Below are 19,074 nucleotides of genomic sequence, written 5' to 3'. Positions count from 1 at the left end.
TCACATTTATTAGATACTTATCACACATCTATCACACACTTATCTCACGTTTATTGTGTATTTATCACACACTTATCTCACGTTTATCACACATTTATCCCACACTTATCTCACGTTTATCACATATTTATCCCACACTTATCTCACGTTTATCACATATTTATCACACACTTATCTCACGCTTATCACATATTTATCACACACTTATCTCACGTTTATCACATATTTATCACACACTTATCTCATGTTTATTATATATTTATCACACACATATCTCACGTTTATTATATATTTATCACACATCTATCTCACGTTTATTACATATTTATCACACACTTATCTCACGTTTATCACACATTTTTCCCACACCTATCTCACGTTTATCACATATTTATCACACATTTATCTCACGCTTATTATATATTTATCACACACATATCTCACGTTTATCACATATTTATCACACATCTATCTCACGTTTATCCCATATTTATCACACACTTATCTCACGTTTATCACATATTTATCACACACTTATCTCACGTTTATTATATATTTATCCCACACTTATCTCACGTTTATCCCATATTTATCCCACACTTATCTCACGTTTATCCCATATTTATCACACACTTATCTCACGTTTATCACATATTTATCACACACCCATCTCTCCCCTTATCTCACCATTAACTCCCCCAGCCCATCCCCGTCCCCTCCCCTCCCGTGTGCGCACGCGCGGCCCCGCCCCGCCCTTTGGCCCCGCCCATTCCCCATTGGCCCCGCCCCGGCCCCGCCCCCGCTCCCCCTCCCGCCGGCGCTGCGGCCGCTCCGCTCCGAGGCCGCGGCGCGTCCCCGCCATGGCCGCCCGGGCCCCCCGCTCCCCTCGGGCTCCTCCCGCCGCCGCCCGCCGCTCCCCGCCGCCCCCCGCCACCCTCCTGCTCGCCCTGCTCCTGCTTCTAGCCGGACCGCTCGGCGGGGCCCGCGGTGAGTGAGCGGCGGCGGAGCCGGACCCGGCCCGCACCGGGCATAACATGGCGGCGCCCCCGCCCCCGCCGTGAGGGGAACGGGGAGGGGTCGTGAGGGGGAGCGGGGGAGGCGATGCTGGGGGCTGAGGGCAGCGATGGGGAAGGGCCGGGGGCTGGCGGCGGCCGTGGGGAGGGATGTGGGCGGTGAGGCCGAGGGGAGATTTTCGCCAGGTTTGGGGGGGAGAGAGGGATGGCGGTGTGAGGAAACCCTGAGGGGTTCGGGGGCGGGGAGACACAGGGGTGGGTGGGGGGATCGCGGGGTGGGGATGGCGGCGGGGTTGGAGCACCCTGGAGGAGCCCCCGAGGCCGTGAGGAGCCCCCTGAGGGTTTTGGGGCGTGGACAGATGGATGTTTGAGGGTGAAGCGAAGGATTTGGGGGTGCCATCCATGGGGGTCCTGGAAGCAGCGGGGGCTCTGATTGATGCGTGTTGGAGGTTTGGGGGTTTCAAGCTTGGCCGGGGGTGGTTGGTTTGTGTGAACAGTCGCTTTTCCCCACAGAGGGATGGGGATGTGTCAGGGAGAGGCAGAAATTGGGGCTGGGGGTGCTGTGAAGAGCAGAACTCTCTGTCCTCACCTTGGGAGGAGACCTGCGAGCCTTCAGCCTGGCTTCAGGGTACAACGATGGAAATCGGGATTTATGGGCTTCTCACAGACTTGGTGTTCTCAGAGGTGTTTTCAGGGCTTGTCACAGAGGCGTGGATCAGCCCGTGGTGGGAAGTGCCACCGTGTTGTCACGGAATTTCTGGAGTTTGTGGCCTCTTCCCTCTGTCCTAGGGCTGAACTCGGCAGCCCCCCGTGCCCCAGAGCTGCCAGTGCGTGTCTGTAACATCCAGCCCTCTGCAATCTGCTCTCTGGGCTTTTAAGGAAACCTTTCCATACCCTGTGCTTCTGGAAACAACTGTAAATATTTGTTTGGAGGGAGGTGAGGGAGGAAAACCTCTTTGTGTGGGTTGTTTGTTCCGTGTTGATCCATTTCCTTCACCTGGTTCAGCTGCTCCTGGGGGGACACTGAGGGGTCCCAGCTCTGGGTTTGGGAGCAGCAGGAGGATTCTGCTCCAGGCTTGGGGCAAACAGCAGATCTCAGCTGCAGTTTTAGGAAGAAAATCGGTTTGGGATCATTTCCCCACAGGTCAGGTGTCTCAGAGGGACAGAGGGTGAGCTGGTGGATGTGCCTTTGGTGTCTGAGGATTCCCAGTGCAGTCCAGTCTGTGGCTATCAGGGTGATCATTCTTGTGTAACTTGGGTGCCTGTTCTGACAGGTTCCACTGTGGAATATTTTTCTCCTCCCCAACCGTTTGTGTTCTGCATTCCCACCTGACCATCAGAGGGTAATAACTCTGTGTGTGTGTGTGTGTGTGTGCAGATCTGGGCTTGTTAGAGCACAGAAAATGGCTTCAAACCTCACCTGGGCAGCAGGTGAGGATTTACCTGTGAATTCTGGGCATTTGGGAATAGAAATGTGTTTTTTGGGAAGGGAGTAGCTGTGTTTTGGTGTAACCTCAGGTAAAACCCAGCCTTACAAGGATGGTTCAGCTCCTCTGTGAGGAGGATCAGATGAGATTTGTAGCATGGCTGTTCTCAGGCTTTCACTTAGGTAAAAACTGGTGTTTATTAAAAAAAAATCATAATTAATAAACAGGAAAGGACCAATTGAGTGTACAAATCCCCTGGAAACTTGGCAACTGGCGGTGCCTTTGATTTTGGGCTCTATGAGTGACTATTGTTTCCGCTCAGTGTGTGCTGAACTCTTTTATTCAGTGCAAGGTGTGAGCTCAGCCTGGCTTGGGGGGAGTTGGAAGGAGGTGCAGGATGGTAGAGAATCACCCTGGGAATTGTTCTCTGCTCCAGCAGCCACCCTGCACGTTTGGTATGCAGGGGCTATTGTGCTTCCTACAGGTTTAACAGCTGCTTATTTCGGGAAAGGCTGCAAAAATATCTGAATTTCTGCAGTGCTGGAGAGCCAGGAAGCTCTGTCAGAAAATAGTGCAGACAACACTCCTCCAGCTCCTTCCTTTAAAAAAAAAAATTAATAATAATAATAATCAAAGCTCCTTTACAAAGGTATGTTACAGGTTTGCTTGAAACAAATCAAAAACCCACCCTGAGGAATCATTTTGGGACAGCACATTTTATTATTAACACCTGCTTCAAATATTTACCCAGTTAAATCAGGCGAATTCTCTAAGTTATATCCTACAACTTTCCAAGAAAGCCTTTCTCTAACTGGAAATTAAAAACAGTGTCCAACAAGCATTCTTGAACTCGTGCAGCTCCTTGGCCAGACAGCTTGGGTTGGTTTTTTTTTCTTTTTTTGGTTTTTTTTTTCCCTGGATTGGCTGCCAGGAGTGGATGCTCCGGAAATGGCTCTTGCGAAAGGAGTGGAGTCAAACGTCAGTTCTCTCAGCAGCAACCAAAGTTCACTGGGTGGTGACCAGGGGGAATGAGTCCTGCCCTGGCCAGACAGGCACTAATTGCTTCTCTGGGAAGGTTTCACAGGGATGAAATGCTGGGTGGGAGCTCCTCCTTTAAACCCCTGGTTCACACTTGCCTTGTGCTTCTCTTGTGCACCTCTATTTATTTATTTTCTGCAAAAAAAAAAAAAAACAAAAAAAAGAGTTTTCCCTGCGTTTTAAATCCCCTTTGATAGAATCCTGCCTTTTGTACTGGCTGTGGGAATGGAGACCACATGTTAAACAATGTATTTCCACTCTGGAAAAGTCAATTTGCCTGAGAGAAGCCAGGATGGGTCTGAAGTCTTGGAACCTTGGTAAAGCTGGGCATCAGGTGTGCAGGATGTTCTTCCCCAGCACCAGGGTATGTGGTCTGTTGCCTCCTAAACTGGTTTCCTGACAAGTTCAAACACAAAATAAGTGTCAGACCAGAGCCCAGAGAGGGAATGAGGAGCCCTGGGCTCATGTTCTGGGTGGAAGAGCAACAGCAGAAACATCAAGGCTTCTTCTAATTAACCTCTTAATGATGAAACTCCTGTCAATTCCTTATTTACAATTCATTTAGAAGCTCTTTTGTGTTTCTTGAGTAGATGCAGGGAAAGTTCTGCACTTTAAAGGCACATTTTTCCTGCCTCTTCCCCTTTTTTTTTTTTTTTTTTTTTTTTCCATTTCGTGTGTTTTCTAGTCAGCCGTGTTGCCTTCACGTCAGGTCCAGCCTGTGCCAGGGGACTGCAGCCAGCTCAGAGAAGTTGAAACTTTTACTTCCAACTTGAAATATCCCAGGATAATGTTTAGTTTCTGGATGACTTGCTTTAAAGTGCCTTGTTTTTCATAGTGCTTTGCAGCTAATTTTAACTCCATTCCATGGAGCAACAGTGGGTCAGTAGATATCTTAAGCACCAGCAAAAAAGCAAAAGAAAGATTTTGATTCTAAAATAGGAGGAGAAAATGAAGGGGAAGTGAGATGGAGGGAATATGCTGTGTGTGTGGAAGGGCAGATCCATGCTCATTTCTCCAGCTCCTTAGGAAGGAAATGGGCAGTGACAACATCCAGAACTGGCCCAACATTTGATTTTGGAGGCAGAGGGTGCAGGTGAGGTGGCTCTGGGGACACCAGAGGAGTCACTTTGGACTCTAATGTATCCCAGCAAGGGATGGAGGGATCCCAGGTGTGGACACTGAGCAGCACAACTGTGGAGGTACATGAGAATGCAGGACCATCAAGGATGGTCAGAGGGGTGGAGAACCTCTCCTGGAAGGAAAGGATGGGAGAATCAGGATGGATTGTCCAGCCTGGAGAACAGAAGCTTTGAGGTGACCTAGTTGTGGCCTTCCTGTGCTTGAAGGGAGTCTGCAAGAAAGATGGAAAGGGCCTGGAATGCCAGGACACAGGGAATGGCTTCCCACTGCCAGAGGACAGGGTTAGATATTGGGATGGAATTTCTCCCTGTGAGGATGGGGAGGCCCTGGGATGGATTTCCCAGAGAAGCTGAGGCTGCCCCTGGATCCCTGGAAATGTCCAAGGCCAGGTTGTGGGGACTTGGAGCAGCCTGGAATAGTGGAAGATGTCCCTGCCCATGGCAGTGGGGTGGAACAAAATGAGCTTTAAGGTCTCTCCCAACCCAAGGCATTCCAAGATTCCATGATAATATAATGGAAAATAAATGTTGTTTCTTTCAAGCCTTCATCAGATGGCTCAGTGTCCCCTCATCATTGCCTTTGGGAAAGGGAGCTGCTTGTTTCCTGGGAGCTCTCTGTTCTTTATGCAGCTGAACAAGGAGCACACACCTCTGCTCCTAACCCTGTGTGATACAGGTTGCTCTTTATTTTGGCACAGCACAGAGCCAGACACTGACAGGTATTTCTTTCTTCCAAGCATGTTTACACATGTCCCTCTTCATTAAAGCATCCAAAGAAGCAGCAGAGCTACAAAGCCAATTGTTCCCTATTTCTGTTGCTAACATTAAGCTGCTGCAGCATGAAACTGGTGCTCCCAGAGTGGGGCTCATTAAGTTTGGTGCTGCACAAAAACACAATCAACTGCAGCTCCTGCTCCAGAGCCTTGGAAAAGCTCAAAGTCAGGGGAATCATTCTTCCAGCCTCGATTCAAACTGTTGAAAAAGAACAGCAGCTACAATCCCTGCAAAAATCTGTTTATCTGGTAAATACGTGGGTGGTCATTGGCAATTTTACCAATGATCATCTTCAGGTTAATTATCCTCATACATATTGATCAGGTAGAGTTCAGCCCTGAAAAAAATGGCATCTTTCTTAGGCACAGCTTCAGGAGATGGTGGAAAATGTATTCCAAAAGGTGGTTAACACCATTGCATGAGATTCTGCTGTGAAACTTTTCCCCCTGTCTAGCTGCAGAGACATCTTGACACATGCAACTCCGTGTGAGAATAAATATGTGCAAAATGAGCTCGGGGAGTTGCTGGGAAAGGAGGAGAAATGTTCTGTGCCTGTCAGAGCTCAGTGTTTGAGTCTCCCTGGAGCACAGAGCTGGATCCTGTTTGTTTGGATCCATTTTGGTTGTTTTTAATGGGGGGATTTGGAGGGAGAGAGCCAGCCCTTGTTTTTCTTTATTTGTGGTAGATGCAGGGGGATGTGGGCTGTAACCCAGGAACATCTTGGGCAGCAAAAGCAGCACTTGGGCTTGAAGGAATCCAACCCTGGGATAGTCAAGGATGGAGAAGAGTTTATTTATTACCAGTGACCTCTCAGGTTTTGGGGAAGGCTTGGCTTGGATCAAATCACATCAAGCTTTGCTCCAACCTGCTCCATCTCCCCAGTGAGAACAAAGCTTGGTGCTCAGGATCTGCAGCTGAGCCCTGGGCCTGCCCAGGCAGTGTCTGTGCAGGGCTGGGCTGGGCTCTGCTGGGGGGAGCAGATCGAGCTGCAGCTCCACTCTCACCCTGCACAGCCTGGCCCAGCTCTGCCAGCTGCTCTTTGTTTCCCTTCACCCCATCTATTTCCTTCAGCCCAGGCAGTTTCTTTATTAAGTAGATTATATGTTTGGCTCAATAGGAGCTTTTCTTCCCCGAGGAAAAAAGAATGCTGTTGGCATGAGAAATCCTTTTATCCACTCCTGTCTCCTGCTTTGCCCTGGTTGCTCTCGAGGAGATACCAGTGGGGAGCTCAGATTCCTTGTCCACCTTCTGTCCCCCCACCCAAGGGCAAACAACAGCTGCTTTATCCTGCATTCTCATAAGTTTCTGCTAGAAGAATTTGCTTTTCTGGTTAACCAAACTGGAGTTACTGGACCCACATGAGTTGCTCTGTAATTTTCCTTTTTTGCCAGGAGCTTCCTAGTGAACCCTGGTGCAGACAGGCCTTTCCTCCCTGGCACACACAGAAAATTGGAGAGTTCCTGCCTGCAGCCTGCAGGTTCTGGAAAAATACCTGGAAATACCTGGAAAGCCCCTCAAGGGTCTCTGGTGAGAGCTGGAGAGAAGGACAGTCACGTGCTGAAGACTCCATTCTCTTTGTTCCAGCTGCTCTCCTAAAAGGGAATTTTTGAGGTGCAAACAAGGGGATTTTTGAGGTACAAACAGAAGAATTAAAGTTTAAAAAGAGCAGTTGTCTCAGAGGGGGAGCAGGGTGAGGTGAAGCCATGGGGCATCCCCCTCCTTAGCAGGAAATTTTGGCTTTTTGCACAGAACAGATAAGGATCTCACTCTGTCTCTGAGCTGGGGTTCTGGTATCATACCTTGCAGGTAAACTGATTTTTTTTTGTTGTTGTTATTGTTTTTTTAATCCTACAAATGAGACTGAGCAGACACGAACCTGCTTCTCTGCTTTCCCTCTCAAAGGCATGCTCAGTTTCAGGCCAGATACTTCACTCAGAAGTTTACAAAACCAGTTTTATTAGTGCATTGAAGTGCTTTGTTTGCTTTGTAGCTTCTGGAAGCAAAACTGCCACAGCCTAAATCTTGGGATTGAGACCTCAAAAAATGAGGCTAACAGGAACAAAGTTCAGTTTTGTTGTATCTAAATCAAACTGAAAAGAACCTACACAGTGAAATGTGTGTGGGTTAAATGTTTTTAATTTGTACCTCGAGCTTTTGATAAGTAATAAGGGAGATGCTTTAAAAGACCATTTCCTTTTAAGTAGACATGAAGGCAGGAATGTGCCCTGGGTGCTCTTTGCCATCTCAGATTTTCATAAAATCTCCTTTATCACCGACCTTTGTTCCCCCAAGTGTATGTATTTTTCAGAATTGTCTTTTCTGCACTCTGCTGACCATGGGAAAACGCTGATCTTGGGGCTGTTGGAAGGGTTTTTTTCCTTTCATTATAACATTTCCTCTCAAAATCTTCAGACTCTATGGATGTTCTCCACTTTTCTCAACACACATCGGTCTGTGAGTCTTCCCTGTCTGTTTTCTGTCCCGTGTCCCTTTTCACTGCTCTGTGCTCAGCACCTGCTAATGAGCTCCATTTGCTCCTGATGCTTTTTTAAACGTGTCTCACTCAACAGCTCTTCAGCTTTTAATCACACAGTTACAGCACCATGAAATATCCTGAGTTGGAAAGGGCCCACCAGGATCATCCAGGTGCTGTGCAGACACCCCAAAATCCCACCCTGGAGCAGTGTCCAAAGGCTGTGCCCGTTCCCTGGGGAGCCTGGGCAGTGCCCAGCACTTCTGGGGGAGAACTTTTCCCTGATCTCCATCCCAAACCTCTCCTGACACAACTCCCTTGGCTCTTGTCACTGCAGTTCTGAATCTGTTGATTCCAAACTAAGCAGCACCCACACTCTGCCCATCTGCAAGAGCTCACAACAACAGCTGGAAAAGGAGGAGCAGCGTCCAGAGAGAATTAAGTGAATAGTAATGCAATTACCCTGATTGATTTACCCAGGTCTCTGGGATAAGGGCTAATGGGTGTCTTCCTCCTAAATGAACCCTGAGTAAATCAGGAGCAGCTTGTTTTTCATTAAGCTTAGGGTAACATGGCCCCACACACAAGTGTTGAGGGTGACTTTGTGTGTGACTTTACACTCAGAGGATTTAGATCAGCCTGAGCAGAGTTAACTGTGGCACTTCTTCACACCCTCCCTACCTGAAAGCCCATTTCTGCAGCGGGTAAGGACATGTTTTGGATTCCCTCTGGGGAGGCTGGGAGAGCTGATGAAAGCTGCTGAAAACCCCGAGTGCTGCTAAACAAGCCCCACCCTTCTTCTTGACATTGTTGGATTCCTCTTTGTTCCCAAGGATGGCAAGGCCTGGGGATTTGCTTACAGTTTTCCAGGCAGCTTGAGAAAAGTACAGTGACAGCTGGGAGGTGGAAAAATGTGGGAATCTGCCTCAGAGTTTCTCCTTCTCTTTATCCAAATAATCTTCGTGGGGAGCAGGCAAAAAGCCAGGAATTTATTTGACCCAAGGTAGTGTCTGAGATCAGGAAAGCAGTTATTAAAGAAGTGGCTGATCTAGCTGGGTGTAGCACGCTTGGCTCGTGCAGTTTGCTGGCATCTCCCAGCTGCTCCTGCTCTCCCTGAGCTGGGGTGGTTGTCCCTGCAGCTCCAGGGACCTGGACACTCAGCCCAGGTGCAATCAGGTCAGTCACTTTGAGTCATTCTTAGGTTTGGGTTGAGTCTGACCCGAGGTTGGGCTGGATCTTGGTCAGATCTCAGTTTGCAGGGATGACTTGGGTCATGGCTGGTGGTGATTGCAACAGGGCCAGGCAAAGGGCTGCCTGGACAGGCACCTCCTGGAAAGGCTCCTCTGCCTCCACAGTCTGCTTCATGCCCAAATTGGATTCTTGCAGGTCTGGAATACTGAGTATGACTTGTGCTGTTGGCAGAGCCGGTTCTTCCAGAGCTTGAGAACGGCCCTTCTGAAATGGAGAATTTAAAGGAGGTTTCCTCTGATTTCAGCTTTTGCTCTGCATGGGTTTTAAGGAGTTGATGTTGTTTTGATTGCAGCTTTGACATGTCTGTGCTCTGACTGCAAACAAGCCAACTCCACGTGTGAGACAGACGGTGCCTGCATGGTCTCAGTCTTCAACCTGGATGGTGTCAAGCACCACGTTCGGACCTGCATTCCTGAGGCCAAGCTGATTCCTGCTGGGAAACCCTTCTACTGCCTGAGTTCAGAGGATCTGCGTAATACTCACTGCTGCTACTCTGATTTTTGCAACAAAATTGATTTAATGGTTCCCAGCGGTGAGTAGGGAGTCAGATAAATCATGTGTTTGAAGTGGGAGGAGAGGAGCTGTCTGTTTGGGACTGGGAGTTTGGAGTTCTCAGCACTGTTCTCACTTCATCCCTTCAGTTGCTGCATGAACTTGAGCTCTGGGTTTATTTCCTTCATCTGTAAAGTGGAAATAACAAACTACTTCAAATTCAGATAGGAATGCGTGTGTTGCCTTTGTCACTGAGCTGGCCCTGCCTTTATCAGCTGGTGTTGCTTCCCTTCCAAAACTCCAAATGTTTTCAGTGCTGAGCACAAGCAGAGGAACATTGCAGCAGCTTCAGAGCAAAGTGTGTGGGGAGGGAGGTGCCTGGGTTCAGAGCACATGCAGGGGAAGCAGCCCTGCCTCTGAGTGAGGCTGTGGGAAACCTGCTTCTCATCCCTGGGACAGAGAGGGCATGTGCTGCTTCCTCACACCTCCTACTTTCTGTTTTGGGCTGGTTTTTAGTGGGTGCTGTGAAGACTGCAGAGTCATTTTCTTTGGGAGCAGTGGGGAGGTCTCATCCTTGCTCAGAATAACAAATAATTGTCTTCAGGTGCAAGTTCACTGGTTGTTGCAGGGCAAATGGGCAAGAGGAAGCAGGCAGCCCTGGCCAGCTGGCTGAGTTCAAATGGAAGGTGAACTGCAGGCTGCTCTGGAAAATCAGCACAGGACTCACTCCTGTCCAGAGGAGTGAATGAGCAGCCCATATTCCCTGATCCCACAACTGCAGCTCCATCTTATTTTTGAGGTTTCATCTGCATTTTGCCTGCCTGATGATCAGCCCCACCTTAACACTGTTGTTTGATATGTTCCCAGGCTAAAATTACCCATCCCCTGAGAAAACAATAAAGCACAAATCCTCAAAGGAATGATAATTTTCTCCAAATGTTTTTTTTTTTTTTCTCCCAAGGACACCTGAAAGACAACGAGCCTCCATCCAGCTGGGGTCCTGTGGAGCTGGTGGCAGTGATTGCAGGGCCTGTGTTCCTTGTGTTTGTTGTGATGATCATTGTGGTGTTTGTGTTCCATCACCACCAACGAGTCTATCACAACCGTCAGCGCCTGGACATGGAGGACCCTTCTTGTGAAATGTGCCTTTCCAAGGACAAGACCTTGCAAGATCTGGTCTATGATCTCTCCACCTCTGGCTCTGGCTCAGGTATTGCAAGATGAGGGGATGAGCAATGAGAACTTGCAGTTGTCTCTTTGGGCCAGTGTTTGCCACAGCAGTGAGGTCACAGCCTCAGAGCCTGTTCAAGGGGTCTGTCATGAGTGTTCAGGGGGTCTCATGAGTCTGTTCAGGGATTTTGTCATGAGTGTTCAGGGGGTCTCATGAGTCTGTTCAGGGGGTCTCATGAGTCTGTTCAGGGATTTTGTCATGATTCTGTTCAGGGATGTTGTCATGAGCCTGTTCAGGGGGTCTTATGAGTCTGTTCAGGGATATTGTCATGAGTCTGTTCAGGGGGTCTCATGAGTCTGTTCAGGGGGTCTCATGATTCTGTTCAGGGATATTGTCATGAGCCTGTTCAGGGATATTGTCATGAGCCTGTTCAGGGATATTGTCATGAGCCTGTTCAGGGATATTGTCATGAGTCTGTTCAGGGATATTGTCATGATTCTGTTCAGGGATATTGTCATGAGTCTGTTCAGGGATTTTGTCATGATTCTGTTCAGGGATATTGTCATGAGTCTGTTCAGGGATATTGTCATGAGTCTGTTCAGGGGGTCTCATGAGTCTGTTCAGGGGGTCTCATGAGTCTGTTCAGGGATTTTGTCATGATTCTGTTCAGGGATGTTGTCATGAGCCTGTTCAGGGGGTCTTCAGAGTCTGTTCAGGGAATCTCTCATGGGTGTTCAAGGGGTCTCTCATGAGTCTGTCCAGGGGGTCCTCAGAGTCTGTTTAGAGTCTGTCATGTGTCTGTTTGTCTTGAGAGGATCTGTCATGAGTCTGTCTGTTCAGGGAGCCTGTTCAGGGGTCTGTCACAAGCCTGTTCAGGGGATCTGTCATGAGTAGCTTGAAGGGATGTTTAAATCCAGTCCTGCAGTGCTCTCATATCTGTTCAGCTAAGAGCAATAGTTAAACTCCTCCTTAACTACAAGAGGATACCTCAGACTGCTGCATCTGTTCCCAGTTTAGCCTTGGAAGAGGATTTGGGTTGGAAACAACCATTAACTGCTAACCTGTGTGTTGTTGGCTTTCAGAGGAGAATGCAGGATGTCACCTGTATCAAAGCTGCAGGAAAATGGGCAAGGTCCCAGCAGATCAGTATTTTACAGTGCACATAGTGCATTTGCACAGCCCATTTCACCCCAAAGAACCCTTGGGGGTCTTCTCAGGTGGATGATGTGCAGTGTTTGCTTCTGTAGCACTTGAAAGGAATCCCCAGAATAGATGGAAAGTCACTGTTCAGTGGTGGCTTTGAACTAGGAAGGTGGTTGGGTTAAAGAATAGAAGGAATTTTGCAGCAGATGGAAACTGTAGGAAAATCCACAGAGGCAGAGAATGTCACAACCTGATATTTGACCAGGGAATAAGCCTTCAGCAGCATATCTGCTACTATATATAAAATATTTGGGATCTGTTCTATGCATGCTGTGGGCAGGTGAGCTCCATGCTTTCTGTAAGCAATGGCAGTGATGGCAGGACTACTTTCTTAAGAGAAATTTAGGAAGTGGTTCTGCTTTTTAGCAGAAACTGACTTCACTGAGTTCCATTCTTTGCATATTAAGGCTGCAGTTCCTTTGATCTGTGGTGGAGCAGAAGTTCCCCAACTGCTCTGTGCTGGATCTCTGCTTCAAAGCAAAATACAGAAAAAAAAAAAAAAAAAATTATGCTGCCCAGGCAGTGGCACATCCCACACAGGAGCTGCCACCATTTCCTGATTTGAAGACATTCTTTATCCTCTGAGGTTTCAGGAGGGAATCCCTTTGATTCTTGCCCCCAGGTTTGCCTCTGTTTGTGCAGCGCACCGTGGCGCGGACCATCGTCCTTCAGGAGATCATTGGCAAGGGTCGCTTTGGGGAGGTGTGGAGGGGCAGGTGGCGTGGAGGGGACGTGGCTGTGAAGATCTTCTCCTCCCGTGAGGAACGTTCCTGGTTCAGGGAAGCTGAGATCTACCAGACGGTGATGCTGCGGCACGAGAACATCCTGGGCTTCATTGCTGCAGACAACAAAGGTGGGCAGAGCCCTCACCACTGCTCCAGGGCCTGACCACCCTTCCCAAGGGGGTTTCTCTAATATCCAATCTAAACCTTCAGCTCTAGGCCAGTTCCACTGCCTGACCACCTTTCCCAAGAGATTTCTCTAATATCCAATCTAAACCTTCAGCTCTAGGCCAGTTCCAGTGCCTCACCACCCTTTCCAAGGAGGTTTCTCTCACACTCAGCCTAAACTTTCAGTTTTAGGCCAGTTTCAATGCCTGACCACCCTTTCCAATGAGGTTTCTCTAATATCCCATCTAAACCTTCAGCTTTAGGCCAGTTCCAATGTATGACCACCCTTCCCAAGGAGGTTCCTCTAATACCAATCTAAGCCTTCAGCTTTAGGCCATTTCCTCTGGTCCTGTGGTTTGTTACTCCACCTGACTCCATCCCCCTTTCAAGGAGTTGAGCAGAGTGAAAAGGTCCCCCCTGAGCCTCCTTTCCTTCAGGTTGAGCTCTCCATGTCCCTCAGCCACTCTTCAGAAATTCTCAAGACCCTTCCCCAGCTCCATATCTGGTCACCCTCCAGCACCTCCACATCTTTCTTGTCATGGGAGACTAAAGTCAACTTCTCTGGGCCTCTACACTGCCCAAAACTGACTCCAGGATTTGAGCTGTTGTTTCACCAGTACCTGGCACAGGGGGAAAGTCACTGCTCTGGTCCTGCTGGCCACCCTGTGGCTGATTTGAGCCATTTCTTACTTGCCCCTGTTGAACTACAGCCTTATGCTGTATCCCAAACAAATGTGTGGGGTGCTCTGCATTGCATCTACCTGAGCTCCATGTTTTTCTCTTGCAGATAATGGGACATGGACTCAGCTGTGGCTTGTCTCTGACTACCATGAGCATGGCTCTCTCTTTGACTACCTGAATCGCTACACGGTGACTATCGAGGGCATGATCAAGCTGGCCCTGTCTGCTGCCAGTGGGCTGGCCCACCTGCACATGGAGATCGTGGGCACTCAGGGTAAAAAGCTCAACTAAAAAAAGGCATTGGGAATTCTTGAGGGGAGGATAAAGCAGGATTGCTGAAGGGAGCTGATGTGCTGTGCAGCAAACCCTGCCTGAGTCAGCCTGCTTTCATCTGGTGGTTATTGACCAGAAATAGAGAGATTGCTTTGGCTGGCTGTGAAGTGGGTTAACCTGGCGCTCGCTCCCAGGAGTTATATCACCATTTCACATCCCATCCTAAAATTGGCACTGCCTGGGTGGGATGTGAGCACAGGCAGAAGCAGAATCACCAACTCCTGACGTCGGTGCCTGTGCTGGGATGTGGATTTTACATCCCTCTTGAGGCCTCAGGGTGCCACTGCATCAGTGGCGCCTCCAGAACACGACTGAAGCATTTTCCTGCTCCATTCCTTGTGAATCTAAACAGGAAAAAATGTTGCAGCATTGAAATAAACCAGCCCTGCCTGGTTTAACCTGGCCCTGCAGCAGCGGGTTTAACACCCTGAAATCCACTGCTGCCTCAGCACCACTTCAACAAATGGATTTCCCCAGCTTGACCCTTGCTGCTTTTTATTTTGCTGTGCTAGGAAAACCTGGGATTGCTCACAGAGACCTGAAATCCAAGAACATCTTGGTGAAGAAGAATGGCACGTGTGCCATCGCTGACCTGGGCCTGGCCGTCCGGCACGACTCGGTCACTGACACCATTGACATCGCCCCAAACCAAAGGGTTGGCACCAAACGGTAGGAAAAGGCACCTGCAGGTGTTGGAGTCACCAGAAATGTCTGAGCTGTGGGTTCAGCACTGTGGCTACAAGAGTAGGAGTGGTGGATGATACAGCAACACACAGCTTCCTTCTGGGGCAGAAAAGAAGCACTTTATTACAAATCCATCTTAGATTTATAGACAGGATCATAGAACAAAGACAGAATTTCTCTTGGCTCGTTGGTCAAGAGAAAGCAGCACCCCTCCATCACATCTCTCACACACTGTTCTGTGATCAACACCAGGTGTCAGTCTCTGTTATTAATTCTTTCTCTTGTTTGTCTCTGAGAAAACTTCCAGCCTGGGAAAGTCCAAGCTGGAGTTTTCACTGAGGCTTCAGCAGTGTCCACAGAGCATTGGGGGAATTCTCTGAATTTGGCATTTCCCAGTGTCACAGGGTCAGTTTTGTGCCTGAGTTGGTGTTCCAGGTGTCACCAGGCTGGAATGGGTGGACCAGCCACATAAACCTGTCACCAGGAGCTCATGTAATACATGACAACAAGCTTGGCCTCACCAGAGCCTTTGGGACCTTCTGTTGGGAGCCTGATGTAGTTTTGGGACATTTCTATCTCTTTTCCCAGCTTGCTGTTGTTTTTGAGTTATTTTTTTCACTCTCCTAGATCACAGGGCCTGGTTCTGTTCTGATGGTGGCTTTGCCAAGCAGAGCTTTTTCTGCTGGGGACTGCTGTATGGAAAAACTGATCATTTACTGCCTTCCAGAGAATTCCCTCTCAGAATGAAAATGCTTTTCCTTTCTCTGTGCAGATACATGGCCCCAGAAGTCTTGGATGAAACCATCAACATGAAACATTTTGATTCATTTAAATGTGCTGATATCTATGCCTTGGGCTTGGTCTACTGGGAGATTGCCCGAAGGTGCAATGCAGGAGGTAACATCCTTTGTGTGCCTGTGGCTCCTCTTGCTCTGCCAACTTTGGGGTTCCATTGATCAGATTTTTGGGGGGTTGGAGGGAGAACAGAGGGAGAACAGAGAACACATGTCCCTGTGTGTTGTCACCAAGGGAGGTAACAGAAGTGAACCAAAACTTCTGCTAAGCCCAGCCCGAGTTGGGTCAAGGGTGTTGGTGCTCCCAGTGGTGGCTGATGTTGCTTTGGATGGATTTTCAGGAAGTGGTGGTGCTGATTGCTGGGGGAACTTCCCCAATTCAGTATGAATGTCTTGGCACGTGCAGCTGCAGCACCAGCCCACGTGTGACAGTCCCACTGCTGTGGAGGTTCAGTGACCTTGGTGCCTTGCTGGGAAGTGTTGATCCCAGCCTGCTGACTCTGTTCCAGTTTAGGCAGCTGCATTTTATTTCCCTGAATTTTTTTTCTTGTTAACTCCAATTCCAGATTCTTCATTTCTGTTCTAAATAACTGCAAAGTGTTGACGCATCTCAGCAGTGAGTCATGGAGCCCAAGCCTTTCTCCATCTGCCTTTAGCAAGCACAGTGGCCATGGTCCCTGTTCCCAGGAATTACATTTTCCCTGCTCTGCCTTTCAGGTATCCATGAGGAGTATCAGCTTCCCTACTACGACCTTGTCCCCTCTGATCCTTCCATTGAGGAGATGCGCAAGGTCGTGTGTGACCAGAAATTACGGCCAAACATCCCAAACTGGTGGCAGAGCTATGAGGTAAAGTCTGTTTTCATCTCTCCTCCTCAGTGAGGAAAGGCTGAGAGAATTAGGATTGTCCAGCCTGGAGAATAGAAGCTTTGGGGTGACTTGATTGTGGCCTTCCAGTACTTGAAGAGAGTCTGCAAGAGAGAGGGAGGGAGTACCAGGATGAGAGGGGATGGCTTTACACTGCCAGAGGGCAGGGTTAGGTTTTGGGAGGAAATTCTTCCCTGTGAGGGTTGGAAGGCCCTGGAATGGATTTCCCAGAGAAGCTAGGGCTGCTTCTTCCCTGGAAGTGTCCAAGGCCAGGCTGGACAGGGCTTGGAGCAACCTGGGCTAGTGGAAGGTGTCCCTGTCCATGGCAGGGCATGGAATGGAGATGGACTTCAGGATCTATTCCAACTCAAACCATTCCATGCTGAGGTCACTCCTGTGAGGTGCACTCTTACTTTGGGCATTGTGGAGGCTGTGTCAGTGCCTGGCACACCTGCTCAGGTGCAGAGCACTGACCTTTGCTGTTGTTTCTTGCCCAGGCACTACGGGTGATGGGCAAGATGATGCGAGAGTGCTGGTACGCCAACGGAGCGGCTCGGCTCACTGCCCTCCGCATTAAGAAAACCCTCTCCCAGCTCAGTGTCCAGGAAGATGTGAAAATTTAGGCTCTGAGCCTCAGCAGGAGGAAACTGCACAGGAGCTGCTGTGCTAGAGTAGACGTGTGATGGAGGCCTACCTCGTGTTTCAGCCCAACCTACTGCTACAACCAGACAGCGGGACCTGCAGGCTGCTAGGCAGGGGGACGGAGCCTACAGCTCTCTTCCCTGCTTGGGTATGAAACAATCCGAAACCTTTTGTGATCACCTCCTGAGAGCGTGGAGACTTGAGGGGGACTTCACCCAAGGGATCTCAGCCATGATCCTAACTCTTTGTTCCTTGAAAGGAAATCCCTGTAAAGTTCAGCGTGCGTTGAGCCCGGGTGCAGGAAGGGAAAGGGAAGGTTTTTCTTGCCGTACTCTCGAGGATTTTTTTTTTTCCCAGGGACTGGCACGTTCACGCAGGAAAAAAAAAAAAAAAAAGCAAAACAAAATGGTGCTCTCTTCCAAGAGGCTGAGCCGGAACAATTGATCAGCTTCACAAAAAAACAAAAAAACCCTTCTCCCTCCTTTTCTTAAGCTTGAAAAAAACAAAAATCCCAAGCGAGCGCCGGCGTCTGCATGCGCGAGGTGCGCGTGTCCCCGTGCCTGCTCCGTCTCCTCCGTAGCCGTGCGGTGTCTGCCCGTGGGTGGCTCATCTCTGTCCCTGCTTCCTGTGCATGTGCAAAATCTCCGGTGTCCCGTTCGTGAGCTGGTCGTGCTGCTGCTCTCCGTGCTGAGTCGTGAGCCTCGTGGAGCTTGGACAGGCTGCAGAGCGGATCCCTGGCTCTCCCCGATGGGCTGCAGAGTCCTCACTGCCAACCTTTCCCCTTTTTTTAAGGTGAAACAAATAAGGAACTGAGAATCGTTCCTGGAATCCAGGTTGTTTTCTTTTTTTTTTTTGTCTTGAGCCCCCTGGGGTTTGTAGTTGTGGGTATTGGGGAGGGAGCTGAGGTGTGACAGAGATGGGGCAGGCGCTGCAGCTGGCACCTGGGAAATGCAGGAATCAGCTGGGGAAATGCAGGATTCACCTGGGAGAATGCAGGATTCAGCTGAGGAAATGCATGATTCAGCTGGAGGAATATGCAGGAAACAGCTTGGGAAATGCAGGATTCAGCTGGGGACATGTAGAATTCAGCTGGGGAAATGCAGGATTCAGCTGAGGAAATATGCAGGATTCAGCTGAGGAAATATGCAGGATTCAGCTGAGGAAATGCAGGATTCAGCTGAGGAAATGCAGGATTCAGCTGGAGGAATGCAGGATTCAGCTGGGGAAATGCAGGATTCAGCTGGAGGAATATGCAGGATTCAGCTGGAGGAATATGCAGGATTCAGCTGGAGGAATATGCAGGATTCAGCTGGAGGAATATGCAGGAATCAGCTGGAGGAATATGCAGGATTCAGCTGGAGGAATATGCAGGATTCAGCTGGAGGAATATGCAGGAATCAGCTGGGGAAATGCAAGATTCAGCTGAGGAAATGCAGGATTCAGCTGAGGAAATATGCAGGATTCAGCTGGGGAAATGCAGGATTCAGCTGAGGAAATGCAGGATTCAGCTGGGGACATGTAGAATTCAGCTGGGGAAATGCAGGATTCAGCTGGAGGAATGCAGGATTCAGCTGGGGAAATGCAGGATTCAGCTGGAGGAATATGCAGGAATCAACTGAGGAAATGCAGGATTCAGCTGGAGGAATATGCAGGTTTCCACTGGGGGAAATTGCAGGATTCAACTGAGGAAATGCAGGATTCAGCTGGAGGAATGGAGGATTCAGCTGGGGAAAAGCAGGAATCAGCTGGAGGGATGTAGGATTCAGCTGGGGAAAATGCAGGATTCCATTGGGGAAATTGCAGAATCCCACTGGGGAAATACAGATTCAGTTCTGGAAATACAATTCCCAACTCCACCACCCAGGCACAGTTCTGGGGGCCTGATGATGCAGTGAGTGCTGCAGGCTGGGGACAGTGGCCAGGCAGAGAGAGGGACATGGAGGTCCTGGTTGGCAGCCAACTAAACACGAGCCAGCAGAGTGCCCAGGTGGCCAAGAAGGCCAGTGGCACCTGGCCTGGCTCAGGAATGGTGTGGCCAGGAGCAGGACACTGATTCTTCCCCTGTGCTCAACACTGATCACCACCTCAAGTGCTGTGTCCACTTCTGGTCCCCCAGTTTAGGAAGGACATGGAGGGGCTGGAGTGTGTCCAGAGAAAGGCAAGGAGGCTGGTGAGGGGTGTGGAACACAAATCCTGTGAGGAA

General features: G+C 49.2%; 1 protein-coding gene across 1 annotated transcript; it reads left to right on the top strand.

Moving 5' to 3' along the window:
• The first annotated feature begins 799 nt into the window (after positions 1-799).
• On the top strand, positions 800-18,156 carry ACVR1B (activin A receptor type 1B). Its single transcript, XM_079329091.1, has 9 exons — positions 800-987; positions 9,408-9,647; positions 10,569-10,817; positions 12,604-12,834; positions 13,659-13,826; positions 14,398-14,554; positions 15,342-15,466; positions 16,081-16,211; positions 16,727-18,156. Exons 1-9 carry the CDS (start codon positions 861-863, stop codon positions 16,850-16,852), a joined length of 1,554 nt encoding a protein of 517 aa, XP_079185217.1. The 5' UTR covers positions 800-860; the 3' UTR covers positions 16,853-18,156.
• Positions 18,157-19,074: the final 918 nt, after the last annotated feature.

The sequence above is a fragment of the Erithacus rubecula genome (genome assembly GCF_903797595.1).
Source record: "Erithacus rubecula genome assembly, chromosome: 31".
NCBI classification, from domain to species: domain Eukaryota; kingdom Metazoa; phylum Chordata; class Aves; order Passeriformes; family Muscicapidae; genus Erithacus; species Erithacus rubecula.
The sequence above is the reverse complement of the archived record's forward strand: the minus strand, read 5'-3'. Positions and strand labels throughout refer to the sequence as shown.

What these genes read in the sequence shown, in the direction of transcription:
- ACVR1B (XM_079329091.1), top strand. Translation starts at nt 861, where the DNA reads ATGGCCGCCCGGGCCCCCCGCTCCCCTCGGGCTCCTCCCGCCGCCGCC. An exon ending in ACCGCTCGGCGGGGCCCGCG is followed by an intron (nt 988 to 9,407) that starts GTGAGTGAGCGG and finishes TTTTGATTGCAG; the next exon opens with CTTTGACATGTCTGTGCTCT. An exon ending in CACCTCTGGCTCTGGCTCAG is followed by an intron (nt 10,818 to 12,603) that starts GTATTGCAAGAT and finishes TCTTGCCCCCAG; the next exon opens with GTTTGCCTCTGTTTGTGCAG.